The sequence below is a fragment of the Tachyglossus aculeatus genome, chromosome 17, assembly GCF_015852505.1.
Source record: "Tachyglossus aculeatus isolate mTacAcu1 chromosome 17, mTacAcu1.pri, whole genome shotgun sequence".
NCBI lineage: Eukaryota > Metazoa > Chordata > Mammalia > Monotremata > Tachyglossidae > Tachyglossus > Tachyglossus aculeatus.
In genome coordinates this window covers 44,249,509-44,263,319 of record NC_052082.1, presented here as the reverse complement: position 1 = coordinate 44,263,319, position 13,811 = coordinate 44,249,509, and the positions used below count along the sequence as shown (strand labels likewise).

At 41.8% G+C, this 13,811-nt stretch overlaps 1 protein-coding gene across 7 annotated transcripts in view; it reads right to left on the bottom strand.

The window, feature by feature from the left end:
• Nucleotides 1-13,811, bottom strand: part of BCAS3 (BCAS3 microtubule associated cell migration factor) — a 718,088-nt gene that overhangs the window by 388,979 nt on the left and 315,298 nt on the right. For 6 of the 7 annotated variants that reach the window (XM_038758926.1, XM_038758927.1, XM_038758925.1 and 3 more), the window contains exon 17: nt 2,956-3,000. The exons of the other annotated variant lie outside the window; for it this stretch is intronic. In XM_038758926.1, coding sequence (XP_038614854.1) covers nt 2,956-3,000 — 45 coding nt within the window. The remainder of the gene's footprint in view (nt 1-2,955; nt 3,001-13,811) is intronic. 7 annotated transcript variants of the gene reach the window in all.

The window sequence follows — 13,811 nt, the reverse complement described above, 5'->3', positions numbered from 1 at the left end:
TGAGATTCAGAGATTCAAGTGCAAGGCGTGGGGACACCTAAAATGAAATATTCTGTCCTCTCAAAAGGCAAATATGCTTTCAAAAAGAACCTTAGGCCTTTTAACAATAAGCAAAATTTTAAAGGGGTGATTCAATTATGATATGATTATTTAAAATGAATTAAAAATGTAAATAAAAGTGACAATTGCTTAGCAATTGCTCATTTGAAACTTTATAAAATCTAAGAAATGAGGACACTTACAGCGCACATACAGAAAAGGACCAGTTTAAGATGTGCCAATTTTACTCCAAACTTGATTTTGATTTTGAATGTGCTAACATGTTTTTATGAGTGTGATATAAATGGTTATATATACATACCCATATACATATACACACACACACTTATATGTATACATTTTTAAAGACTTTAATTTAGTAGCTCAAATGAAATTACTCCTGTATAACTGATAGAATAATCACTAACTAATCTTTGAACACTTCATTGCTAGCTTTTGTACAAACAAGTTTCCAGAGAGACAGCTTACATGTCTATTAACAGTCACATAAAAAACTGACCTAAAAAGTAAAGTGTATATTGGAATAAACAGGGCAATGCCAGAGGTTTTAAACAGTTACTTTACCAGTGAACATGGTTTTTCCTATCTCATTCAACACCACCGACTGGCAGAGAATGTTGTCTACATTGACTCTTATAGTTGCCTTTATAGTTGCAAAGGATTTTGATTTGGGATCTACCAAAACGAATAACCTTCTCAGATCACTCTATAAATGTTGCTTCCCCATCCCCCACTCATGAAAAGTAATGAATGAAATTTACATTTGGCTTAGTAGGTCTCTCCAAAAACTGCATTCATTTTCATTATATATATATGGAGTATTCTTCAAATGTACGTTTTGTAAAGTATTTCTCTAGTGCAGTGTTTCATTTCAAAGTGGTAAATAAAAGCATATTCCCAGGCTGAGTGCTCATTATCATCGAGAAAAGAGCAAAAACCATGAAACAAAGAAGCTTTTATAAACAACATGCAAGAAGCTGTCAAATCTTTATTCATTTTGCTGCCTTAATTTGAGGTTTCATTAAGACTTTAATGAAAAAAATCTGCTGTGCTAGCAAAGAAATTTGGAAAAAAATATTTTTGTTCTTTTAAAGTCTCTGTAAGTGACTAAAGACAAGTTTCTTGCAAGCTAACATTGGCATCAAACAAACCACAAGGCAGTCTTCTGAAAGACAGGCAATGATTTAAAAGTCGACTATATTTCATATATCCCTTTCTTTAATCTGGCTCTTTTAATCTTATTTCAACCCAAAATCATTTCTGGTTGACAAGTGCCTTTGTTAGAGCCCAAGGAGCACACATTGTAAATATAAGCCATGGATAAAACGGTTCTTTCTTATTTATCTCAACGCGCATTTGTTACTCCACCTTATATCTGGGCTAAAACGTCCTCCTTTGAACTTGTAAAACAAACTTTATGGAAAATGGATTTCGATATTAAGCCTGTTTCCAAAAAATGGTCAAGATGATAATGTCAGTATATTATGTGTGTGGCTCTGTTTTCAGACTGTCACTTATGCTAAGTCCCTATAACAGGGCCTGTGTTCCACCCTGTTCTCTATAGAGTGCTGAACACATTGTTGATGATGCATAAATAACAACAAAGCTGATGAAAATGCAGAGGATTTTACTCCATTAGCATCCAGTTCAATCACCTACCAGAGAGCTCAAATGTCCTCCTCAATGTCAGTATTTTCACAAAGAATTTCAATGACTCATGGTGTCTGGAAAATTGTCGATGCTCATGCATTTAATCGTATTTATTGAGCTCTTACTGTGTGCAGTGCACTGTACTAAGCGCTGTGCCCATTCACTTCATTGGGAAATCCCACCTTATTTTGGTGAGCCCCCAGATCTTTTTCGAAGACCCAGCATCATCTCACTCTTGCACTCAAATCAATCTATCAGTGGTATTTATTGAGTGCTTACCTTTAGCAGAGAGCACTATACTGAGTGCTGGGGAGACTACAAAACAAATAGCCCTATTGCATCCACTCTCTGAAACGCATGCTCCTCAATCGCAGACTACCGAATGAGGCATATAAGCCTCTTTCTTCCAAGGAATATAAGAGCTATAAGACTTGAGTAAATTTGGGTTAAGACATGAAAGGGAGATATATGAATGATTCCAAATAGCAGCTACAAGAACCGAGCATGTAAATCCCTTCCCACATCTGGAGGATCATACAACCCTTTAACGTCTTTAAGCATTCTGAGGAACAAAAATCCCGAAAGCCCTTGTATTTTTTTTTGTTACTCAAATCTTCATCTTGGAGCACAATACTTTAAAAATAAATAATACGATTTAAAGTTTAGTCCAAAGCCCAAAAGTAGCCTCATTTTTTCTATTATCCAGAACAAATGAACATAGATTCTCTACCTTTCATACAGAAAAATGAAATACGTTTTGCCTAGCCACTTGAAAAATCATGTTAATGACTTATACAACCTGACTTGAAAGGCTGACCAGTGAGAAATGGGACTAAAGCCTAATTTGGAGCTCTTGAAATCACTTAAAAGCAGTTTTCTATGGAGCATTGAGTTTATTTTAACACAGTGCAGAATCTCATTTTTTAACACCTAAACTGATCCAAAACAGGGAAGATGGTTTTCCATTCAGAATGGAGGGAAAAAAAAAAACCACATTTCAAACACATTGGATTTCACTCTGCATTCTTCACCTTTCCCCAACTGAAACAAGGCCCAGAAACGTTGATATTTTTTTTCATCCAGAACATTCTACACTCATCTGCCACTTAAAAAATAGTGTTAACTGTATAGTGCCTCTCCCTCTGTGGATCAGCCCATGCAGCTGAAAATAAAAGTGTAAAACAGGGTGACTTTCCATGAGCACAGCACAGGAATTAGGCATGCGGGGAATGAACTAGGACTCACCATGGGGTTTTTATGGAAAAACACCCTGCTCCAAACAGATATGGTCTTCACGTAAGAGGGGGGGAAAAATGCACAAAGAATTAGATGAGAACTTGTTAACAAGAACATAAACAATGCATATCAAGCCATTAAGAATTAAGCATAAAGGCAATCAGACTGCTTCTTCATTGCTTGCAATATTCTTGCAAATACAAAAGAACTGAACAGTAGATGACGGTCCCAAAGCGCAGTGACGAGGCCCTGGGTTTTCATGCAGTTCTAGACGGTTTGCGAATGAAACTGCTTCCCCTTTACCGGAGCACCCCAGAGGGTTCCAAGAAAAACTAAAATGAACACTCACAGCCGAGGCCCCTTAAAACAATGTTCAGCTTCAACAGAATAATCAGATGGAGAAAGGAAAGCGGCGTCAATAGCGGCAGATGTGTGGGTGTGCATCATGAAATGTTTAAAACTGGCTAAAGATAGCTAAATAACAAATCTCCCATAAAGGGGGATGACTTGAATCTTGTTTTTGTTATCTACTGTTTGCAGTCTCAAGCTGGCTGGAAATTGCATGCTTTCTATAAAACGCTGCATGATTATAGCAAATGGCACTGGACTTGTGGGTCAGAAAGAACAAACATCAGGTACAGTAACAAGCTTTTAGTGTGATTTTCTTTTCTTTTGGTTGCGTTCCTGGAAATAATAATGCATCTTAATAGTCGGAGTGGTTAGCTTCCTTCCAAATCCCCTCCTCCAGAACTCCTTCGCAGGCTAGGTTGCAATACAGCAAAACAGAACCGTGATCATTTGCTTTCAATGTAACCTTGAACAGAAAGTCAAGCTCTACTACTGCTACACACAGGAGACAAGTCTTCATATTAAAATTCTATCTGTTTCACTGACAAGATATCTACTTTGCATGCAGTATAATTCCTAATCACATCGAATGGCAAAACATCAAAGTGGACAGCCTAAACCGATTCCATTTATTTATACTGATGCCTGTTTACTTGTTTTGATGCCTGTCTCCCCACTTCTAGACTGTAAGCCTGGTGTAGGCAGGGACTGTCTTTCTTTATTGCTGAGTTGTACTTTCCAAGCGCTTAGTACAGTGCTCAATAAATACGATTGAATGAATGCACCTGACTGCAGCACGGCATATCGAGAAGCAGCGTGGCATAGTGGATAGAGCAAGGGGCCGGGAGTCAGAAGGTCATGGGATTCCAATCCCAACTCTACCACTGGTCTGCAGTGTCACCTTGGGCAAGTCACTTAACTTCTTTATGCCTCAGTTATCTCATCTGTGAAATAGGGATTGAGACTGTGAGCCCCACAAGGGACAGGGACTGTCCAACGCTATTTGCTTGTATCCACCCCAGTGCTTAGTAAAGTTCCTGGCACACAGTGAGCACTTAACAAATACCACAATTAATTATTATTATTTTTTAGACACCATCTCAAGTAGGGGATGGTGATTACTGTAGAGTGTGTGGAGAGAGATCCTCGCTGCGTATTGTCGTTTGGTACCTTTGGTACACAACTTCTTGGTCACTTTCCTTTCAAATTATTTTTCCTTTCAATTTAGTGTATTGACCCCACCTCTGCCTGGCTGACAAATGATCATTCACTTAAACGTGAGCAAAACTTGGCTAAGCCAGTAAACAGCAAGACATCAAAACATGGAAAAAAGTAGAGGGAAGGGAGGAAGCAGGCACCAGGCAAGAACTGAAGAAAGTATTCTGAGATGATTAGATGAGAAGTGAGGTGTTCAGTGGACCATTAGAAACAAAAATGGTCAGGAAACTGGAGATCTTGCATAGGTGAAGAAATCGTGGTGGTGGTATAGGGTAGACCAGTGCTTAGAACAGTGCTTTGCTCTGCACACAGTAAGCGCTCAATAAATACGATTGAATGAATGAATGCTTTGCACACAGTAAGCGCTTAATAAATGCCATCATTATTATTATTATTAGATGGTGCAATAAGTGAAGGGAAATTAGCTCGTTTCCCTCTGGGCTGTGTGGACAGGGGATGTGCCTACCAACTCCCTTGGATTGTACTCTCCCAAGTGCTTAGTGCAGTGCTCTGCACAGAGTAAGCAGTGTGAGAAGCAGCATGGCCTAGTGGATAGAACACGGACCCAGGGTCAGAAAGCCTGGGTTCTAATCCAGGCTCTGCCACTTGTCTGCTGTGTGACCTTGGGCCAGTCACTTCACTTCTCTGGGAAATGGCAATTAAGACTACGAGTCCCATGTGGGACAGGGATTGTGTCAAATCTAAGTAGCTTGTATTTACCCCAGCATTTAGTACAGTGCCATGCACATAATAAGCGCTTAACAAATACCATAAAGTGCTCAATACATACCACTCATTGAGTGACACTAGAAAGCAGTTCTTATATGCTGCCCGCCACCAAATGTGGCAGGGAATCTTGTCAAAAAAGTGTGAGCATCAGTATCTCAGCCATTTTTCCGTGCTTCACAAACAACTCTGACAGAAATGGACAAGTCCTCCTTTCCACATCTCCTAACTTTCCCCCAAACAGTCTCCCTTTCCTTCTCTTCAGAATTCAGGGGGAAAGTGCTCCCTCCTTTTGGGTTCTCAAGGTGGTAAACGGGACACCTGAGCCCTTCATCTCTATGTAGAAAATACTCAGGTGCTGCTGAAATACCACTTTCATTTCTAGATCACTTCGAGTCATTTCACTTCTCTGTGCCTCAGTTTTCTCATCTGTAAAATGGGGCCTAAGACTATGAGCCCTGCGTGGGACAGGGATTGTGTCCAACCCAATTATCTCGTATCTACCCCAGGGCTTAGAACAGTGCCTGTCACATAATAAGCGCTTAACGAATACCATAATTATCATTAGATCCTGGTCCCTCAGTGGCCTGAGATGTCCATGCAGACTTAAGTTTCCTTCAGTTAAAACCTCTCACTCTTTCTGCCCCTTCAACCCTTCTGCCAACTATGGCTGTTTTGCCTGATGAAGGACAAAGGATCAACCAAAGAGATCAAGGCAGCTGGGTCCTGGACGTGCCTTTTGTGACTTTAGATTTTAATTCTTTTGCCACTGATGAAAGGAGATAAAACAAACATATTTCAAAAGAACAGCTGACATTCCTCATACAAAGTAGGTAAGCATGTCAGTTACCGTAATTCTTTCGAATTCAATAGGTCCCTTTTTTTCTACGACTATGGCGGTCACCCAGTTCACTGGGTGAGGGAGGGTGGTCCGTGGTCCTCTGCTTGCACCCCCACATCCCTCCTCCCTCCACCACCCTGTTCTGGCACCCGAAGAGACCCCAGGCTACTGGCGTATTGGATACGGCACGAGTCTGAGAGTCAGAAGGTCATGGGTTCGAATCCCAGATCTGTCTGCTGGGTGATCTTGGGCAAGTCACTTCACTGTTCTGAACCTCAATTACCTCATCTGCAAAATGGGGATTGAGATTGTGTCCCCCACATGCGACAGGGACCGTGCCCAACCCGATTTGTTTCTATCCACCCCGGCGCTTAGTGCAGTGCTTGGCAATAGTAAGAGCTTAACAGACACCATTATTACTATTATTACTGAGCACTGAAGTGAAGAATCGCTCTTTCCTCTGCAGTCCATGCATCCTTGTGTAGTGTTCATTCACTCATTCAATCGTATTTATTGGGCACTTACTGTGTGCACAGCATTGTACTGAGCACTTGGGAGAGTACAACATGATAATAAAAAAATGATAATAATAACGACAATGACAATGATAATTGTCGTATTTAAGTGCTTACTATGTGCCAGGGACCGTATTAAGTGTTGGATACAAGCAAATCGGGTTGTCCCGCATAATAATAATCATGATGATGATGGCATTTGTTAAGCGCTTACTATGTGCAAAGCACTGTTCTAAGCACTGAGGGAGATACAAGGTGATCAGGTTGTCCCACGTTGGGCTCACAGTCTTAATCCCCATTTTACAGATGAGGTAACTGAGGCCCAGAGAAGTGAAGTGATTTGTCCGAAGTCACACAGCTGACAAGTGGAGCAGCCAGGATTTGAACCCATGACCTGTGGGTTGGGGTTCGCAACTGCGGTCTTAATCCCCATTTTACAGATGAGGTAACTGAGACAAAGAGAAGTTAAATGACTTGCCCAAGGTCAAACAGCAGACAAGTGGTGGAGCCGGAATTAGAACCCATGACTTTCTGACTCCCAGGCTCTCCATCCACTATGCCATGCTGCTTGCCCTGAATGGGGAAGCAAAATGGGACCCTCACTGCCCAAAACCATCTTACAGTCTGGAGGGTGAGACAGACACTAATATAATTAAATTAGAGGCATATAATTGATTTATTATATATCCATAGTGGATGTGTGGCATGGAGTGGGTACCTTAATGTTCTCAGGCGTAGCCGATTCCTCATGCCACTCCGCAGCCCCGGAGGATCTCAGGATTCCCACTGGCCTGGAGGGTAAGAGGTGGGTGGAGGTAGGGGCAAGCTTATGCAGGCTTAGGCACTTTCAGCCTTTCTTTGAAGACTGTCTGGCAGGAGAGCATGCCAGAGATGGTTTTTGATCTTCCATTTCATGTGCAGCAGCATGGCATAGTGAATAGACCCCGGGCCTGGAGTCAGAAGGTCACAGGTTCTAATCCCGGCTCTGCCACTTATCTGCTGTGTGACCTTGGGCAAGTCACTTCACTTCTCTATGCCTCAGTTACCTCACCTGTAAAATGGGGATTGAGACTAAGAGCCCCACGTGGGACAAGGACTGTGTCTAACCCGATTTGCTTGTATCCACCTCAGTGCCTGGCACTTAATACCATTATTATTATTATTATCATTATTATTATGTGTATATTGATTCATTCCCAAAAGATTATCAAAAACTTTTCAAAAGCACCCAGGTGCTTCATTCAAATAAAAAGACTCATTGGACTATAAGGAATTGCGGTAACTGATGGATTTACATACTTTTTACAGGGAATTTTGGTGGTATTTTGGAAATGGGATTGCTACATTTTCTTACACGAATGACACAAAATTTAAATCCCAAAGGCATAGATGGGACCCATTTGCCATGACTGCTTTCCTGCTTCACACAAACACCTGTTGGTTAAAATCAAGTAGGGGATACCAGCTCCTATGAGTTGAAATTCTGCCTTGGCCCAGTCCGAGCCCAGTGAATTGGGGAACTTGTTCTTGTTCCAACACTTAGGTTTCCTTTGGTTGGACCAATCAATCAATCATATTTCTTGAGCACTTATTTTTTACACAGCACAGTGCTAAGCACTTGGGAGAGTACAATATAACAGAATTGGTAGACAGGTTCCCTGCTCACAATGAGCTTACAGCTTAGAGGGGCACACAGACATTAATATAATCAATCAATCGATTGCATTTATTGAGCGCTTTACTCTGTGCAGAGAACTGAACTAAGTGTTCGGGGGAGTACAATATAAAAAAAGAGTTGGTTGATAGGTTCCCTGCCCACAACAATATTACAGTCTAGAGGCGGAGAAAGTCATGAATATAAATAAATTACAGATAGGTACGTAAGTGCTGTGTGGCTGAGGGTGGGGTGAATATCAAGTGCTTAAAGGGTACAGAACTACGTGCATAGATGACAGAAGGGAGAGAGAGTTGGGGGAAAGACAGCTTAATCGGGGAAGACTTCTTGGAGGAGATGTGACCTTAAAAAGGCTTGGAAGGGGAGGAGAGTGGTGGTCTGGAGTATAGGGAAGGAGAGGAGGTTGCAAGACTTGGGAAAGGGGTCACTGGCAAGATAGATGAGGTTCAGGCACAGTGAGCAAGCTGGCAACAGAGGAGTGAAGTGTGCAATCTGGGCTGTAGTAGGAGATCAGTGAGGTAACTTAAGAGGGGGCAAGCTGGTTGAGATCTTTATAGCCGATGGTAAGGAATTTCTGTTTGATGCGGAGGTGGATAGGCAACCACTGAAGGCTCTTGAGTGCGGAGATGTGGGCTGAATGGTTTATTATCAAAATGATCTTTGTAGCAGAGGAAAGTATGGACTGGAATGGGTAGAGAAAGGAAGACAGGAAGATCAGCAGAGACACTGATGCAATAGCCAAGGCGGGACAGGTTAAGTGCTTGGACCAGCACAGAAGCAGTTTGGATGGAGAGGAAAGGGCGGATTTTAGTGATGTTCTGATGGCAGAAGGGACAAGATCTGGAGATAGATTGAATATGTGGGTTGCAAGAGAAAGATGAGTCGAGGATAATGCCAAAGTTATGGGCTTGGAAGACAGGCCAGTGTGATTGTCTACAGTGCCCTAACCCTAAACAGGGAAAGACAGGGTAGAACAGGGCTTGGCTGGAAAGACAAGGAACTCTGTTTTGGACATATTTAGCTTGAGTTGCTGGTAGGATATCCAGGTAGGATGCCTTCCTCCTGAAGGTAGAAGGAAATGGGAGACTGCAGAGAAGGGGAGAGGAGAGGGCTAGAGAGGGAAATTTGGGAATCATCTGTGTAAAGATGGTAATTGAAGCCGTGGGATCGAATGAGTTCTCCAAGGAAGTGGGTGTAGATGGAGACTAGATATTTCCCTCAAACAAGGGTACCCTGAGATGATCACTGTCTGTGGGGCCTGGGAGTCAGAAGGTCATGGGTTCTAATCCTGGCTCTGCCACTTGTCTGCTGTGTGACCTTGGGCAAGTCACTTCACTTCTCTGGGCCTCAGTGATCTCAGCTATAAAATAGGGATTGAGACTGTGAGCCCCACATGGGCCAGGGTGAGGTTCCAACCCAATCTGCTTTTATCTACCCCAGTGCTCAGTACAGTGCCTGGCACATAGTTAAGCACTTACCAAATACCATAAGCGCTCAATCATCATCATCATCATCATCATCAATCGTATTTACTGAGCACTTACTATGTGCAGAGCACTGTACTAAGCGCTTGGGAAGTACAAATTGGCAACACATAGAGACAGTCCCTACCCAACAGTGGGCTCACAGTCTAAAAGGGGGAGACAGAGAACAAAACCAAACATACCAACAAAATAAAATAAATAGGATAGATATGTACAAGTAAAATAAATAGAGTAATAAATATGTACAACCATATATACATACATATCAATAAATGTGATTGATTGGTTATGTTTGACAGAGTAGTTCCCCAGCTGAAAGTTAGTCATCAGCAATCAGTTGGCAAGTGAAGTTCTTGACCCCAGTATTTGAATGTGTTCAAATATTTAGACACCCACACATAATCCGTTCCTCTGGGCGGGTTACCAGCCCTAAAGTCTCCAGATTAAAGTTCATCTATCATTCCTGATGGAAGACTCTGTCAGAACGGGAGGCCGGAAAGGCGGTGAGGAATCAAAGATGATGCCAAGGTTGTGGACTTCTGGGACAGGGAGGAAGATGCTGTTACTGACAAAGGAGCAACATGGCCTAATGGATAGAGCATGAGCCTGGCAGTCAGAAGGAACCAGTTTCTCTAGTCCTGGCTCTGCCACTTGTTTGCTGTCTGAGTCTGGGCAAGCCACTTCACTTTCCTGGATCCCAGTTCCCTCATCTGTAAAACGGGCATTAAAACTATGAGCCCCGTGTGGGACATGGACTGCGTCCAACCTGATTAGTTTGTAACTACTCCAGCATTCATTACAGTGCCTGGCACATAGTAAGCGCTTAACAAATAAAATAAAAATGTCTGGAGGAATGAGTTGAGGAGGAAAGATGGGAAGTTCAGTTTCAGGCAGGTTGAGTTTGGATATGGATATGTCCTGAAGGCTAGAGAAAATAGGGGATTGTAGATTCGGTGAGAGACGGGGTCTGGAAAGGTACATATGGGTGTCATTCATGTAGCAGTTGTAGGTAAAGTCATGTGGGAAGGTGTTCGCTGAGCAAATGAGGGTAGAATAAGAGGAGTAGGAGATCCAGCAGTGAGCCTTTTATGAATCTATTATTTATCTATTTATCTTCCTAGACTTATTCTATCAACAGTTGTAGCATTTAGAAATGACTTGTATCCAGTAATACGTCTCCCCCCCCCCCCCCCGCCCCCCGGTGAGATTGTAAGTTTCTTGAGGGCAGGATCCATATCTTTTACTCAACTTTACTCTCCCAAATGCCTAATACTGTGCACCATTCCAAGTGGTAACTCAATAAATGCCGCTGCTGCTTCTGCTACTAATAGTACTACAATTACTACTTCTACTATTACTACTACTACTGTTACGAACTGTAGGCATTCAACAAATTCCATTGATTGCTGGTAGAGAGGACCATTAAACAGAATTAATTTCCTGATAGGCACAGGTGAATGATTCCTTTTTTCTTCAAGATCTTAATTCCACTTTCTTGTTACAGTTGATTTTTGATGTTGCTATTATTCCCCACTTAAGAGCACAGTGGCATTGTGTATTCTAGCTCTCATTTTCCCTTTGGTTGCAGAACATGTAGGAGATGGAATAAATTAAGTTTTTTTTCTGATTTTAGTACAGCATCTTAGTTAAAGGCCTTTCTTCTGAACAAAAAGCCCCTAAGATGGGAAAAATTTAAAAGATAAAATCTAAGCCTAATTCAACATCAGAGACATCATCTACTTTCCCTTCTCTTTTTGACAAAAAGAAAGAAAAATGCAACTGGATAGAATTTCACAGACATAAACTTCTCACTCTCTCAACTTTTCAGGAGGGAAAAAATTCAATTGATTCTCATTCTTCCAAGAAGCACTATGGGCCCTATTGTTGGGAAGAGGGTCTTGAAAAATGGCATCATGGAGTGTCAGAGAAGCAGCATTTTAAAAATGGCTATGACAAATGTAAAAGGTTCGCTCTTGATAAGGTTAAAAAAAAAAGGCTGCTGCCAGAGACGAGAACATTTACTCTTGATTTCCTTGTCCATGATTACTTTAATCAGTAATTTCCTTCCTACTCCAGCCTGTCTTGTTCAAATATATAAGATAAATACTCACAATCCACTACCGCTATGCTGGCAGACCGAAAAAGTCTAAGCCCATTTCATGACTTCTTCAAATGAGCGGGCATTTTTTTTCCTCAGGTGTTCAGAGTTGGCCTCAATTGTTCATTCCACCCCAGTTAGACTGTGTGTAAAAGAAGCTACTTCAAAAAAGAGGCCTTTAATAGTATTAAGGAGTTAATGCAGGATTTGGGAGAGAAATGGAGCACAAAATGCTAATAAGAGGGATTAGGTAAAAAGAAAGACTGTAATATTACCATGCTACCAACTTTCTCAGGAGAACACAAAGTATTTTATTCATTTTTGTGGGTGTGAGATTGGCGTGTGTGTGTGTGTGTGTGTGTGTGTGTGTGTGCGCCGGTCTGTGTACATACACTGGATAACTGAAGACTGCTGGGAAACTAGAGAAGCAGGCAAATCAGGCTGGCATGTGGCAATTTGGAATGGGTAACTCTTTCAGAGCAGAGGCTTCAGGAAAATAACAGCTAGAAAAGAACCAAATAAAAACCAAACAGGGCCAGATAGTGCACAGAATAAATGTATTGCTGCTCAAGAGAATCATCTGTACATTACCACTGTGTAGAAGGAAATGTTGATCAGGCATTAATCCTTTCTAAAAATATTAATAAAAATCTCACTATCAGTGGGGGTGTGAACATAGTCAGAAATGCCCTTTGTTTTAAAACACAATGCTCTTGAAATGAGTAGCATCTGAACATGAAGAACAGATACATCTCTACCTAAATATCAGTCTCTAGATATTTATCCTGAATAAGGTTTCACACGCATTTAATCAAATTTGGCCTACCAAATTCTCGTGCTGAAGGCTTTTGGGGTGTCACAATCTTTCTGATTTATTATGCTTACATTATAGATTGAGAAACAGAAGCTCAGAGAAGTTAAGTGACCTGCCCTAGGTCACAAGGTTGATCAGTAGTGGAGCAGGGGTGAGAACTCTAGTCATCTGCGTTCCCAGTTCAGTGCCCTTTTCGCTTGATGGACTGGAATGGCAACATGAAATGGGTCCCCTGAGCCCAGAGAGGAGAGAGCGTGCACAAAAGGCTCTGGTGGACAGTAGGGAACCAGAAGGACAAAAGCCTGAAAACATTTGTATTAAAATGGTCCTAAGTAATATACCAGACATCTACTTACAGGAGACAGGGTAACAGATGAGTGAGGCTCATGTGACCTTTGGTGACAGAAAGTAATGCCGGCAAACGAATAGTACAGAATATGATAGATTTTGTCCCAAAAGATCCCCTGGAAGGCAGTGACTTGCAATAGACCACGACAGCTTCACACACATTATCCTGATTATCCTGATTAGGACAAAGAATTAAAAGGGTATTTAATTCTTATTTTACAAATGAGGAAACTGAGGCACAGAGCAACTCGTGTGCTCTTTCTGTTAAGCTCCACTGCTTATCTCGAAGCTGACTGGAGAAAAGTCGGCTGAGACATTCAAGCCAGAGAGAGGCAGCCGGCTTAAATGCCTGCATGGTCTCTTCCTCAACATATTGGAATGCTTCTCTGTTCAATAAATTCCATCGACCCAAGGAATACCACAAGATTTCAAAGATGCCACCATCACCACCCTCTGCAAGAAGAACGATGAAAAACTTGACTGGGGAAACTCTCACATGACTGCACTGTTCTCCATTTCTGATGAGATCTTGCCATCACACCTTTCCTGGGTGGGCTATGAAAGGAGAATGATCAAAAGTTTGTTGGTATGTTTGGTTCTGTTCTCTGTCTCCCCCTTTTAGACTGTGAGCCCACTGTTGGGTAGGGACTGTCTCTATGTGTTGCCAATTTGTACTTCCCAAGCGCTTAGTACAGTGCTCTGCACATAGTAAGCGCTCAATAAATACGATTGATTGATTGAAAAGTAAGGTATGCAAACGGCGGCTCTAAAGAGGTCTGAAAGGAGGCAAATGCAAAT